General features: G+C 37.2%; 1 protein-coding gene across 7 annotated transcripts in view; it reads right to left on the bottom strand.

Annotated features, from left to right (window-relative positions):
• ssbp2 (single stranded DNA binding protein 2) overlaps positions 1-15681 on the bottom strand; it is a 134286-nt gene that overhangs the window by 14142 nt on the left and 104463 nt on the right. For 4 of the 7 annotated variants that reach the window (XM_062972280.1, XM_062972284.1, XM_062972282.1 and 1 more), the window contains 8 exons: positions 15081-15172; positions 13044-13092; positions 11868-11903; positions 11010-11064; positions 5562-5632; positions 3986-4064; positions 1916-1944; positions 946-1044 (listed from right to left, as the gene is read on the bottom strand). In XM_062972280.1, the coding sequence (XP_062828350.1) occupies positions 946-1044; positions 1916-1944; positions 3986-4064; positions 5562-5632; positions 11010-11064; positions 11868-11903; positions 13044-13092; positions 15081-15172 (510 nt within the window). The remainder of the gene's footprint in view (positions 1-945; positions 1045-1915; positions 1945-3985; positions 4065-5561; positions 5633-11009; positions 11065-11867; positions 11904-13043; positions 13093-15080; positions 15173-15681) is intronic. The other 3 variants (XM_062972281.1, XM_008102996.3, XM_003216275.4) reach the window with 1 other exon arrangement.

Raw genomic sequence — 15681 nt, 5'->3', positions numbered from 1 at the left:
GTTATAGAGCTGCTGGCAGATAGGTATCCTTTTTTAGAATCAAATACTTAATTTTTAAAAAGTAAGTACAATCATATTTTGAAGGAACAAGAAAACATGACCTTGCTAACTTCAGCATAATGTTTATTTGTGAATGTACTTTAGAGGGCATCTAAACTAACATGACAAAATGTACTCAGAAAATACTTTTCATTGTACCATCTCAGAATTACTTTTTCTTTGAATGTGCAGGTAGCCAGTAATCAGCTGAATGTTCAACTAAACATTCTCTGCAAATTTCCTCTATGAGGATATAGTACTTTTGATGTGTCATGAGATTACACAACTCAATGGATAATGCTTGTTAAAAGTGAAGACAGCAGGCAAAGAGAAAGACCACATTTCAAATAGATTGACTCAAGGAAGCCAAAGTCCTGCATCTACAAGACTTGAGCAGTTAGTAACCATCTGGTTCTCTATGAAAGGAATGTTTTTGGGAGAAATATGTATCCATACTCTGTTGTGCAGCTGTATTGGAAATTTTAGTTGTTCACATACTCTATGTTCAAGTTACACATTACTGATAAAAACATATTAAAGGAAACATGGCACAAAGGGTTAAACCCTTGTGCCAGCTGAACTGCTGACTGGAAGGTTGGGTTGCTGACCTGAAGATTGGCAGTTCGAATCTGCGAGATGGGTGAGCTCCCATCTGTCAGCTCTAGCTTACGGGGACATGAGAGAAGCCCCCGAGCAGGATGATAACACATCCCCGGCATCCCCTGGGCAACATCTCTGTAGACGGCCAGTTCTCTTACACCAGAAGCGACTTGCAGTATGTTCTCAAGTCGTTCTGACACAATTTTAAAAAATGGAAGAAGTAACATCATTTGTGGCAATAGTGGGTAAAAATGAAACAGATTAGTAAATGTTATGAAGCAACAAAAATAAAAGCACCTTACTTACACTTTCACTCTGAAAGGGGTTTAGAAAGTTCCCCCCCATTTCACCATCATCACGAGGGGTCCCCGGCTGATTGCTCATGCTCATATTACTGGGAGAATTCTATTTAAAGAAAATAATGATGTTAGCATATATGTGCTAGTGTTTCCAAATAACCTTTAACATGTAAATTTAAAAATGGGGACACCACAGAAATCCACAAGCTACATATTAAAGAAAGAACAAACTATATTTGACTTACTACAGATGTAATAGCAATATCTGCTGGATTGGGATGACCACCTTTCTAATTTTGCTTTAAAATTTTTTTGGGAGAATTGGAAGTCTGAAACTGTTACAAATCAGCAGAGCAAATTATATAGTAAATAATAATATAATGATATTATTGTAGTGTTTTTGCCCCTAGAATGATCCTTCTACTGAAAAGAGTATCATGTTCTCTGCTAAAGGAACAATTACTGGAAGCAACATTATATTTCTATGTACCAATCGCACTATATTTTCTAGTGTCACATGGAATAAACTTTTGGAATTTTGAGTAAGAAATAGTTTTGAGATGTCATATAGATAGAAATGCTTCCATTATTTTGCCTTTTCTCACCTTGAAGACAAAAAATATTTTGGCATAAGAGCTTGAATTTATAATATATTTGATGGCCTTCATTTGTACTGCATTCCCAACACAGAACACACACACTGAAGATTAACAATTTGGTTATGATAAATCAATCACAAAACAGAGAATTAGAGTTCAAATTATATTCAGATGATCAATCAACAAAACTCTTGAACATACCCTAAAGATTACCAAGACTTGATTTTATCTCCTAATAAATGGTAATTTGCATGTGAAATGCCATTGTTGTGTTAATAGTCTAATAAAAGCTACTTCATTGTAAAAAAAAAAAAAAAGGAATGAAAGAGAATGTTAATAATCAAAGTAAATTTGCTTTGTGACTTTGGGGATACTTACTTTGGAGATACTGTCCATGTCTCCTGAGCCTTAAATTGAAATCAACATTTATTTTAGTTTTCAATTTAATCAGCTTGAGATCAGTATTTTCCAGAAATGTAAAACATGTATCATTTTTCTAGATTATCTTAGATATGGGACTCTCACTCCTTAACTGTGAGTCTTCACTTTCTTCTTCTAATTGCTACTTGCAGAGTGGGATCTGAATAAGTATTTTAAAAAACAAATGTTTATGTGAACCATAGTAAGACCATATTATTGTTTTGGTGAATCAGGCTGATGATGTAGAGCAATAATGAAACAGCAATTAGTATATTGTAATATTAGATTCCCACATAGAGATTCTTGATGAGATACAAGTACAGATCTAAAACAAAAACCAAAGTCTTAATCTAAAGTCATCATAGAACTGGAAGAGACCACAATGGCCATGCACTCCAATCCCCAGTCATGCAGTGCCATATAATCCAGTTCAAAGCAGATAATCTGGATTCAGAAACCAGATTATATAGCAGTGTAGATGGGTCCTTAGTCTTAGAAAGTGCTAAGAAAGATAGATGTATGTGATCCCAGAATATTTCTATTGTAGGAGAAAACTGCAGGATGATTTGGGGATTATAACTCCATTTCCCTTTTTAATGGAAATGCTCAAACAGTAGTTGCAAATGCATGATGAAGTTTTAATGAACAATGGCAAAGGAAAGAGGGGTTTCAATATAAAGCAACAGCAGCCTTTTTTTTTTTTTTAAAAAAAAAGCCAGGCTTTAAATTGATGATAGCTTTGAGAGCAGCATCCAGTATGTGACCCAAAATTCCTCTAGCTTCCCATGGCAAGGTGTGAAAATACCCAGACATGCCTCAAATGCTTCAGTTCCTTTAGTCTCTTATGTTACAGTCAAGCTGATTACTAATATTGAGATCTCAAAAATCTGCTGTCTTGTTTATACCTAGAATCATAGAATAGTAGAGTTGGAAGAGACCTCATGGGCCATCCAGTCCAACCCCCCGCTAAGAAGCAGGAAATCGCATTCAAAGCACCCCCGACAGATGGCCATCCAGCCTCTGCTTAAAAGCCTCCAAAGAAGGAGCCTCCACCACAGCCCTGGGGAGAGAGTTCCACTGTCGAACAGCTCTCACAGTGAGGAAGTTCTTCCTGATGTTCAGGTGGAATCTCCTTTCCTGTAGTTTGAAGCCATTGTTCCGTGTCCTAGTCTGCAGGCCAACATTGCTGTTTGTATTCCTATTACATTGGTGTTATGATGTTCTATGAAATATTGCTCATGTAAGAGTTCACCAGTGCTTTTTGGAGTCTTGCTTCATGTAGCTTTCCTGACTGAAGTTCTGGTTAAAAAACTCTGAAGCAGGTACATATCAATAATCTCTTTTGGTCTCCCACTCTGCAATGTATTCTGTATTTCTTTGCTAGGTCTAGTTTTTACTTTTACTTTTAGTTACAATATTCTGCTCGCATGTACACTGAGTTCTTCTATTTTCTCAAGACAAAAAGTATGCCTTTTAAACTACTTGGCTGGACTGGCCAAACTGAGAGACACTCCATACAATAAGTATTATGCGGATGGCTTGTTTTTGAAGCACTTGAAGAAAAAAGGCATCCAAATTAATTTGTCACAAGCAGTTCACAGTTTTGTTTCTATTTATTTGCTGCTTTTCCTGCTCCTCTGTGCAGCAAATTTATCACATTATTTTAGTTTAATATGAGAAAGAAGTGACCAGTGAAATACATGTGCTATTCTTGCTGTAGTTGTAACATGTATTCAACTTAAACATCCTTTCCTATCTTGTGGGGTTTTTTTTCTATACTTATTTTGTCTTGCATCTCATTCCTCTATTCCCCCCCTCCCACCTCCATATTCTACCTAGTTCAAATAGGCAAAATACATCCTTTTTACATGGCTAGAGATTTTGTTAATAATTTGAGAATTTTAACATTTCCAACAACAACAAAAATATGTGAAAATATGATGGAAATAATTCAGAATAAGGCTTTCTAAACTGGAAAACTTCCCTGATCCAAGACATTATTATTATTATCAAGTATAGCATCCTTACCTAATGATCCATTCATATGATGTGAATCCATTCCACCCAATCCACCCATAGGGCCATCAGACCCTGGTCCCATTGGAAACTGCAAAAAGTGAAAATGTATCATACTACAAACATCCTACCAAACGTCATAGATAATAAGCAGTACTGTAGAATTCTTTAAGGTTGAAACCAGAATAGTAATTAGAATCATGTCTTAAATCAAATAGCTTTGAAGTAGGAAGCAATGAAGTAAACTCATCAAATCCAACTGAACTTTTGTAAATGCAGGGAATTTATCGTATTTTTTTCAAAATACAGTAGAGTCTCACTTATCCAAGCCTCGCTTATCCAAGCCTCTGGATTATCCAAGCCATTTTTGTAGTCAATGTTTTCAATATATCATGATATTTTGGTGCTAAATTAGTAAATACAGTAATTACAACATAACATTACTGCATATTGAACTACTTTTACTGTCAAATTTGTCGTATAACATGATGTTTTGGTACTTAATTTGTAAAATCATAACCTAATTTGATGTTTAATAGGCTTTTCCTTAATCCCTCCTTATTATCCAAGATATTTGCTTATCCAACGTTCTGCCAGCCCGTTTAGCTTGGATAAATGAGACTCTATTGTACTGCCTTTGTCAATATCACACTGTTACAATTTCTCAGAAGGAGCTAGGAGTTTGCCTAAACAACATTCTGCAAATTCTCATGCAAACACTGTTTCGATAACCAGACTACATCAGAGTGAACCCATGATGTAGCCTTTCCAAATTTGTTTCAATTAGTGAACTGGATTCTGTAGAGAAATACTGTATAACATATGTTCTTCTTTGTGTAGATAGTGGGCAGAGCTTGGAATGCTACTGTCTTTTAAATCTATTATTCCTTACGTATTGCTTTCAGTGAGTAATTTGTTGATGTCACTTGCTACTGAAGAATTGGCTTGTTGCCTTACTTGCTACTCCTGAGTTGCTTTTTAATTATTATTTTAAAATACGCAAATACAAAAATGGTCAAAATATTGCAAAATGAATCCTTAAAAGTCAAGTTTTAAGAGTGAGGAAGAAACAGTTCTTATGCCAAAAAGAGTAACAGCCATCCTAAAGTATTACATTTGGGGTACAGTGTTCCCTTGCTACTTCGCGGTTTGCTTTTTGCTCTCTCGCTGTTGCGTGGGTTTTCAATTAATATTAATGTACACATTCATTGTGGTATTTTCGCAGGTTTTTGCATTGTGCAAAGGGTTTTGGAGGGGGGGGGAGGGAGAAATAAAGGGAGAGGGGGGAGGATAAGGAAGGGTTGGAAATAAAAAAGGGTTATTTAGCTTCCATTCTTCTTCTCTGCCGGTATACTATATATTGTAACTGCTAAAATAAAGTACAGACTGCATTGTAGTAAGTGGTCTGTGGTTTGCTCTCTTCCACACACAGAATAAATATAGTGTCCCTACTTCGCAGATTTTTACTTATTGCGGGTGGTCTTGGAACGTAACCCCACAATAAGTGAGGGAACACTGTACTACTAAAAATGTGTTGTTGCTTAAGTACAAGCTGTACAGCTTAAACATATTTATTTCTGGTGCTTACATTAGGTCTGTTGGGTCCAGGAGGTACTGCATTCATTAAAGTGTACATATTGTCTCCAGAATTGGTTGAATCTGAAACAAAAATAATTGTTAAAATCAAGTAGTTTTAGCAAGGAAATATTAATGGGTACAATTAACTTTTAGAGAGAGACAGTGCAATAACACAAGGGGAAATGCAATAGCAGAACTACTTTTAGAGTAGCCTTCTGAACGTTTGTTCATCCAATAAAGTTCAGATATTTTAATAATAAACACGACTAGACTATGAATTAGTCACAATTTGTTGCAACTTTGGTGCAAGGAGTACCAGGAAACCAGAAAAAATGCTGCATAGGTACCAGCAACAGTTTGCATTTTTGAAAAATATGGAAATACAGATGAATCCATAATGACCAAGTGAAAAAATATTGAACTGGTAAGTTCTTCTTTGTGGTCTCTATGGCTCACAAATATATGGGTTATTCTGTGCAGGTAAATGAGCCCCCAGTGGCACAGCAGGTTAAACCGCTAAGCTGTGAACTTGCTGACCACAAGTTCGAATCCGGGGAGCAGAGTGAGTTCCTGCTGTTAGTCCCAACTTCTGCCAACCTAGCAGTTTGAAAACATGCAAATGTGAGTAGATGAATAGGTACCATTCCGTCAAGAAGGTAATGGCACTCGATGCAGTCATGTCAGCTACATGACCTTGGAGGTGTCTACGGATAATGCCAGCTCTTTGGCTTAGAAATGGAGATGAGCACTAACCCCCAGAGTCAGACACGACTAGACTTAATGTCAGGGGAAAACCTTTATCTTTACCTTTCTGTGCAGATAAGCAACCCTTTCTTAATTAAATACAAGTGAACAAAAGGTAAAGAATGTGTAGAACATACACATTTTTTGATCTTCCTCTTTTTAAAACTTAGCTGATTACACTGATATCCTGTTCATAGAATCATAGAATAGTAGAGTTGGAAGAGACCTCATGGGCCATCCAGTCCAACCCCCTGCCAAGAAGCAGGAAATCGCATTCAAAGCACCCCCGACAGATGGCCATCCAGCCTCTGCTTAAAAGCCTCCAAAGAAGGAGCCTCCACCACAGCCCTGGGGAGAGAGTTCCACTGTCGAACAGCTCTCACAGTGAGGAAGTTCTTCCTGATGTTCAGGTGGAATCTCCTTTCCTGTAGTTTGAAGCCATTGTTCCGTGTCCTAGTCTGCAGGGCAGCAGAAAACAAGCTTGCTCCCTCCTCCCTATGACTTCCCTTCACGTATTTGTACATGGCTATCATGTCTCCTCTCAGTCTTCTCTTCTGCAGGCTAAACATGCCAAGCTCTTTAAGCCGCTCCTCATAGGGCTTGTTCTCCAGACCTTAATCATTTTAGTCGCCCTCCTCTGGACGCTTTCCAGCTTGTCAACATCTCCCTTCAACTGTGGTGCCCAAAATTGGACACAGTATTCCAGGTGTGGTCTGACCAAGGCAGAATAGAGGGGAAGCATGACTTCCCTGGATCTAGACGCTATACCCCTATTTATGCAGGCTAGAATCCCGTTGGCTTTTTTAGCTGCTGCATCACATTGCTGGCTCATGTTTAACTTGTTGTCCACAAGGACTCCAAGGTCTTTTTCGCACACACTGCTGTCAAGCCAGGCGTCCCCCATTCTGTATCTTTGATTTCCATTTTTTCTGCCGAAATGAAGTATCTTGCATTTGTCCCTGTTGAACTTCATTTTGTTAGTTTCGGCCCATCTCTCTAGTCTGTCAAGATCGTTTTGAATTCTGCTCCTTTCTTCTGGAGTGTTAGCTATCCCTCCCAGTTTGGTGTCATCTGCAAACTTGATGATCGTGCCTTCTAACCCTTCGTCTAAGTCGTTAATAAAGATGTTGAACAGAACCGGGCCCAGGACGGAGTCCTGCGGCACTCCACTTGTCACTTATTTCCATGATGAAGACGATGCATTGGTGAGCACCCTTTGGGTTCGTTCGCTTAGCCAATTACAGATCCACCTAACCGTAGTTTTGTCTAGCCCACATTTTACTAGTTTATTTGCCAGAAGGTCGTGGGGGACTTTGTCGAAGGCCTTACTGAAATCCAGGTAGGCTACATCCACAGCATTCCCTGTATCGACCCAACTCGTAACTCTATCGAAAAAAGAGATCAGATTAGTCTGGCATGACTTGTTTTTGGCAAATCCGTGTTGACTATTAGCAATGACCGCATTTGCTTCTAAGTGTTCGCAGACCACTTCCTTAATGATCTTTTCCAGAATCTTGCCTGGTATCGATGTGAGGCTGACCGGACGGTAATTGTTTGGGTTGTTCTTTTTTCCCTTCTTGAAGATAGGGACCACATTTGCCCTCCTCCAATCTGCTGGGACTTCTCCCGTTCTCCAAGAACTCTCGAAGATAATTGCCAGTGGTTCTGAAATAACTTCCACTAATTCCTTCAATACTCTTGGATGTAGCTGATCTGGCCCTGGGGACTTGAATTCGTTTAGAGCGGCCAGGTGTTCCTGGACAACTTGTTTCCCTATTTGGGGTTGGATTTCCGCCAATCCTTCGTCCATTCCATGTTGCTGAGGTTGAAGATGGCTTTCTTTTTGTGAGAAGACCGAGGCAAAGAAGGCATTGAGCAGTTCTGCCTTTTCCCTGTCCCCTGTCGCCATCACCCCATCTTCTCCTTGCAGAGGCCCTATCGCCTCCTTTTTCTTCCTTTTTCTACCAACGTAAGCAAAAAAGCCTTTTTTGTTGTTTTTTATGTCCCTGGCAAGCCTGAGCTCATTTTGCGCTTTAGCCTTGTGAACCTTTTCCCTACAGGTGTTGGCTATACGTTTGAATTCTTCTTTGGTGATTTCTCCCCTTTTCCACTTCTTGTGCATGTCACTTTTGAGCTTTAGCTCAGTTAGAAGCTCTTTGGACATCCATTCTGGCTTCTTTGCACTTGTCTTATTTTTCTTCTTTGTTGGCACTGTTTGCATTTGCGCCTTGAGTATTTCTCTTTTGAAAAACTCCCATCCATCCTTAACTCCCTTGTTTTTTAATATTGGCGTCCATGGAATGCCTCTCAGTAATTCCTTCATTTTTTGGAAGTCAGCTCTCTTAAAGTCCAGAATGCGTGTTTGACTTGTCTTAGTTTCAGCATTCCTTTGTATTGCAAACTCCTGTTGTCCTAAGTTTCCACTAAAACTCATGATGAAAGCCACTATAGTTGCCTCTTTCCAAATAATCTGAAAATGTTAGGTAAGAAAATCAAACCTTTTAATCCTATTTGATAAAATATCAGTACATGAATGTCCACTACTCTGAATGCATCTATTTCATTTTCTGTTCATCAGTTTTTTTCAAGTACAGGTACTGTATATCTTGTGTATGATTTGATCTCATGTATAAATTGAGGGCAGGTTTAGCTACCACCATAAATTTCTAGGTCGGACATTCAAATAAACCAGAAGCAGCATCACGACAGTGAGTAGAGAGGGTTGGTGCTTATTAAAGGTTCTCACAGAACAGGCTAAGCTATCACCTTTTGCCACGTTCCTCAGAGAAGAGGATGATACCAGTAGTACGTCTCATTTCACTAAAAGTTTCTGAACATTAAAAAAAACTTGTCACAAAAATTGTATGCAACTTTTCTGCAACTTTTATTAACATATAATGATGTGTGCGCATATACACACATACATATGGCAAGGACTTATCCACACATTTTGTATGTAAATGTTCCTAATATGTACACTTTTATATGCATTTTTCTCTATCACTAAGTTTGGAGTAAAATAAAAACTAAAGGCTAATAGTCACATGTTATTTCCAGAAGTGCAAATTGTGTCAGTTTATATTAAAATTCAAATCAATTAATTTTCCTATTACTATATTTCTTTGATTCAAAATATAAGAATTTAGAAGAATATGCAACATATATAGTCAGGTTATTTTATATGATTATTTGCAATATCCCTTTACTTACGGAAGTAAAAGGATAGCCTGGAACTATGGTCCAAAAAAAGGAAACTTGCATATTGTTTGATCACCTTGAATTAAAGCTAAATATTTGAATTAAGTGTAATTTATTCAAATTTACTTTGACAAATGAGAAATACTGAAGGAGTAAAGCATCATCCAAATACAAATTACTGAAAAATTAAGGCTGTCCAAATGGAGATAATGTTCCTTAAAACTGTAATATTTTGCCATAATTAACAAAATTCATGAAATTCATGAAAATGATAAGGAAATAATATTTTCCTAATACAGTAGAGTCTCACTTATCCAACACTCGCTTATCCAACATTCTGGATTATCCAACGCATTTTTGTAGTCAATGTTTTCAATATATCATGATATTTTGGTGCTAAATTCGTAAATACAGTAATTACTACATAGCATTACTGTGTATTGAACTACTTTTTCTGTAAAATTTGTTGTATAACATGATGTTTTGGTGCTTAATTTGTAAAATCATAATCTAATTTGATGTTTAATAGGCTTTTCCTTAATCTCTCCTTATTATCCAACATATTCGCTTATCCAACGTTCTGCCGGCCCGTTTACGTTGGATAAGGCGTTCAACGCCTCTGTTTAAGGAGCTCCACTGGCTGCCGTTTATTTTCCGGGCCCAATTCAAGGTGCAGGTTATCACCTACAAAGCCCTAAACGGTTTGGGACCCACCTACCTTAGAGACCGCATCTCCCCCTATGAACCTGCACGCTCTCTTTGCTCTTCGGGGGAGGCCCTCCTCTCGCTTCCACCACCTTCGCAGTCGCGGTTGGTGGGGACGAGAGAGAGGGCCTTCTCCGTTGTGGCCCCCCGGCTTTGGAACTTGCTCCCTAGAGAGATCAGGCAGGCCCCTACCCTCCTCTCCTTCTGGAAGAGCCTAAAAACCTAGCTCTTCCAAAAGGCCTTTGATGATTAATTGTTGTGGGTTTGATTTATCTGCCCATTCTACAATAGCTCCATCGTTGATGCTTTGCCATTATTACATTGCACTTTATTGTCCATTTTAGCTGTGAAACTACCTCTCCCCATTTTGGAATATTCTGTACTTTGGCCTAGATCTGTGTATTAGTCTCTTGTTTTTAACATTTTATGCTGTATGTTGATTTTAATGACTGTTTTATTGATGCTGATGTTTTTATTGTTGGGATATTTGTTTTATTGTTTTGTTGTTGTTATTATATTGTTGTATCGGGCAAGGCCCCATGTAAGCCGCCCCGAGTCCCTTCAGGGAGATGGGGCGGGGTATAAAAATAAAGTTGTTATTATTATTATTATTATTATTATTATTATTATTATTATTATTACTCTACTGTATTAAAGTTTTTTCTTTTGTAGCTTTTGCTTTTTTGTGTCTGCATTTTATTGTGAAAATAATAACTTTTTATGTAAATAATTATTTATTATAATGAAGTTAGATTTTTTGGCATGGCTATTTTCCATTGTTTTGTTTTCATTCCTTAGTTAAATTGGCTACCTGCTGGACTAGGCATGATGGGCGTTCCTGGTGGCCCTCCACCTCCTGGTGGACCCTGAAAAACAAAACAGAAACAGAGATTCATATACAACACACTCAATATCTTCAAAGCAAGGGAAGAAATTCACAACAAGACCACAGGAAGAAAAGCAGCAAATAAATTTCTCTTTTTAAAAATCCACATCTGATTAGTCTCAGTTTTTGCTTTTATATTCATTATTGTATTATATCCATATTTGGGCATGAAAGACACAGCAGATTGTCTTGAAAATCTAGAAACCTAATCTGTTTTTACTTGCTAAAACAATTGTAATACCAATTATGAATGGATTCCATCACCAGAGAGATGTGAAATCAGGCTTTTCGGTCCTATTTATTCTAAGTGGGAAAATGCAATTGGTTAAGGCAAAACACTTAAAAAAGAGAGAAACTTAATTCTCAGGTAATTAACAACAAAGTAAAATAGTACAAAACATTTTATTTCTGATTATGTTGTTAGATATCTTTTGGGACATTCAATGTAGTATCCAAAATTCAAGACTATAATTGTGTCCCCTGAAACAGCTGATTTGACTTCTACAGTGTTGAAGACTATGCATTGTACCATATAAAGAACATATGCTGAAGTAAAAACCAAGACTCAGGGCAATTTTGACCAGACGGCTAACTGCTCTACTAATGAATGTCAACATATGTATTACAGATACATGGTAAACACAAAATAGATAAGATGTTTGCATCTCAACCAATACACATGGGTTTACCACAGCATCTGGATAACCATTTCTTAACCTAAATAAAAGTCAACATTTATGTTAATGAGTACACACATATATGCAGACACACACAAATACTTACTACATAATTCCCAGGCGACGCAGAAGAGTATGGTATCTAAAAGACAAAGAAAAACAAAGCTAAGCTATTTTTTTCCTTTAAGAAGGAAAAAAACAAGGGATTCTGTCAATATTTATTTAATGTTTATTAAATGTCTCCAGGAAGAAGAAACCTGCAAGGTCCATAAACACCAATGAACTGTACCCATATCACATTAATAAATCTTAAGAACATTATACATTTGGTTTTCCATGCTAGCAACTCTCTTATGGCAATACCTTTTTGTAATCATGACTATTTTATGAAATCAACACAATTAAGGATGAAAAAAATATTAAGCTTCTATTAAATATTTTCTCCAAAAGAAAATCTCTTCCCTGTCTTTACTTCACTACTAAGCTAAAACACAATTTCTTCTGAGACAGTAGTGTTTTAATTACAGAAAGGAAAGTCTGGATATGACCTATTACATTTGATTTATTAAATCTAACAGACACACGAAGCTATATAAAGATATGCATTATTAAATTAGTAAATTTGAGGGAAACATAGGCAGCAAATAATGACATCAGTAAGTGAAGCAGAAGGCAGACTATATACAATAGAATGACTTCATTGGTACAGAAACCAATAGATTTTGAAGGTGTAAGTAAAGTAATCTAGCAACTTATGAAGACTTTGATTTTCTTTTAGAGTTTTCTGTAGAAGAGTTCTACAGAAAACTCTAAAAGAAAATCAAAGCTTTTAAACTTAAACTGTCAAATAATTGAACTGTGAAAATCAAGAGGAACTATGAATGATGTATATAATAATCTTAAGAATCTGTAATAATAGAAACATCTCTTAAAGCAGATATTTTATCAATTTTATCTTCATATGTAAAATAAGAAAAAAATAGTTAAGTGAATCAAACTTGACATGGCAGCACAATCAATTTTTAAAAAGCAGTAACTTATATAACTGTAACAGATAAGAGGAAAATAAACTGTTTCAGATCTGGAGGAATCTCTGAGAAGGCTCTCTGATTTGTAACAGCCTAATTCACATCAGAGGGCAGGGAAACACAAGCTAAGATTTCTGAACCAGATGGTTTTCATGTTGATAAGGTTATGAAATAACCAATGTGCTTTTGTTTATTTTTCTTTTTGAAGGCACATAACAACAGATAGCATCCAATGCACAACAATATATACTCACAGAATTGGCATTTGTAGGATTAGGCCAAGGTCTACCACCTCCTGGACCCCTAAAACATAAATGATTGCACAAGTGGGTTTTGACTGCACAAATGGGTTTGGTGAAATTATTATCAGACATGAGCCCTGGAACACAACTGCAGGTAAGTGAAGTTGGGTATCTAAAACAGAACAGGATTTTACTGGTGCACCACCTTACCTGTGCTATCTGAGTTGGCCCCAAGGATGATGCTTGAGTCCTCTCAGATTGTTGTCCTGGGAAATTTCGGTAATCATGCTAAGTCTGCTTATTAGGAATAGTCCAAGATTTCAAGTTTCCAATTTCAACCATGAATCTGTCCAAAGTTGTATCTGACACCACTTGTTTTAAACGTCCCTACTCTGAACTTGTGCCCCTGCTACATAGTTAACTAGATGAGACAATGCCAATCTCATTATCAGGAACCTATTGTAATACTGTTGTCATTGGCAAATCAGTAACATGGTTCTCAACCTGGGGTCCCCAGATGTTTTGGGCCTTCAACTGCCAGAAATCCTAACAGCTGGTAAACTGGCTGAGATTTCTGGGAGTTGAAGGCCAAAAACATCTGGGGGCCCTGATCAGGGACTGATGATTCCTGATGCCATATAATAATAATAATAATAATAATAATAATAATAATAATAATAATAATAAGGAAACCGACGAAACCATTGATCATATCCTCAGCTGCTGTAAGAAAATTGCACAGACAGACTACAAACATAGGCACAACTATGTGGCCCAAATGATTCATTGGAACTTATGCCTCAAGTACCACCTCCCAGCAGCAAAGAACTGGTGGGATCACAAACCTGCAAAAGTATTGGAAAATGAGCACGCAAAGATACTATGGGACTTCCGAATCCAGACTGACAAAGTTCTGGAACACAACACACCAGACATCACAGTTGTGGAAAAGAAAAAGGTTTGGATCATTGATGTCGCCATCCCAGGTGACAGTCGCATTGACGAAAAACAACAAGAAAAACTCAGCCGCTATCAGGACCTCAAAATTGAACTTCAAAGACTCCGGCAGAAACCAGTACAGGTGGTCCTGGTGGTGATGGGCACATTGGGTGCCGTGCCAAAAGATCTCAGCCGGCATTTGGAAACAATAGACATTGACAAAATTACGATCTGCCAGCTGCAAAAGGCCACCCTGCTGGGATCTGCGCGCATCATCCGAAAATACATCACACAGTCCTAGACACTTGGGAAGTGTTCGACTTGTGATTTTGTGATATGAAATCCAGCATATCTATCTTGTTTGCTGTGTCATAATATAATAATAATAATAATAATAATAATAATAATAATAATAATAATAATAATATAATTTCTTTTTATTCCTCTCTATCTCCCTGAGGGGACTTAGAGCGGATTACAGGTACATATATGGCAAACATTCAATGCCATTATACAACTGACAAAAGACAGACAGTACATTAAATGGAGGCAAGGCTTTTCATCCAGCTATGTGTGACTTGGCCATGGGGAAGTGCTGTTGTTTCATTTTCCACACTGAGGAGTTTGTTGTCCATAGATGCCTTTCCTAGTCGTATTTTTGCTGGCATGTTTTTCAGGGTGCCCTTTACCTTCCTGCCAAAGTGGTATCTACTTATCTACTTACATTGTTGTTTTCGAACTGCTAGGTGAGCAGAAGCTGGGCTGATGGTGGGAGCTATCCTGATCCGGGCTTGAACTGCCAACCTTCTGGTTGGCAGGATTTTCTATAGCTGGCGGTTTAATCCGCTGTGCTATAGCCCAGCCATATATATGCTATAAATAAATAAATAAGCAGGAAATTGTGGACTAATTTTAGCTTGTGAGAAAGCATTTATGTAAGGCTTTATTAGATTTCAGACCAATAGCTCACATTCTGATATTTTATTACCTTAGTGTTAACTATCAAAACAACCCCTATGTTGGTACAAGTGAACACAGACATCACTTCAAGCAGAGATAAAATAGTTATCATTACTTTAAATGTTTTGAGTTCTATATTGTGTTACTTACATGTTCATTCCAGGCATTCCAGGACCACCTAAAGCATTCAGAGGGGGTCTCATAGCACCTCCATAGTTCTGCAATGATAACCAAGGGTCAGACTACCACAAAACAAAAAAACAAAACCAAAGAGGAGGGGGGAAAGAAAGGACACCAGGTTAATGACTTCCCTACACATCTGTTGATTGGATAGGCCAGCGCCATTCATTCGAGGATTTTAGTGGTTTGACTTTAAGAATGATGATTATTATTACACTATTTCATTTTTTGAAAAAACTATTTAGCATTTCCTAATGGTCTTATTATTTTATCAAAGGAAGTGTTGTAATTACATCCACAAATGTTAATTAATTCAAGAAGATTATAATATTTATGACAGCTAAAACAATTGTCAGTGAGGGCCAGACTTAATAGACATTTCATAAAAGCTAACTCATTATTTTGAAAATATTTTAAGAACCTCTATTTTAAAAAAATAACTGTCGTAACCTTCATCCATTTTATTCCCGCAGGAATCACATTTTATTTAGGTTAACCCCACTTAGGAAAGCCAACATTCCTTCAATCAATTGCATATTATAAGAAATGTTATAGAAAAAGAAAAGAAAAA

This window comes from Anolis carolinensis, chromosome 2 (genome assembly GCF_035594765.1).
Source record: "Anolis carolinensis isolate JA03-04 chromosome 2, rAnoCar3.1.pri, whole genome shotgun sequence".
Taxonomy (NCBI): Eukaryota; Metazoa; Chordata; class Lepidosauria; order Squamata; family Dactyloidae; genus Anolis; species Anolis carolinensis.
This window is presented reverse-complemented; position numbering and strand designations above follow the sequence as displayed.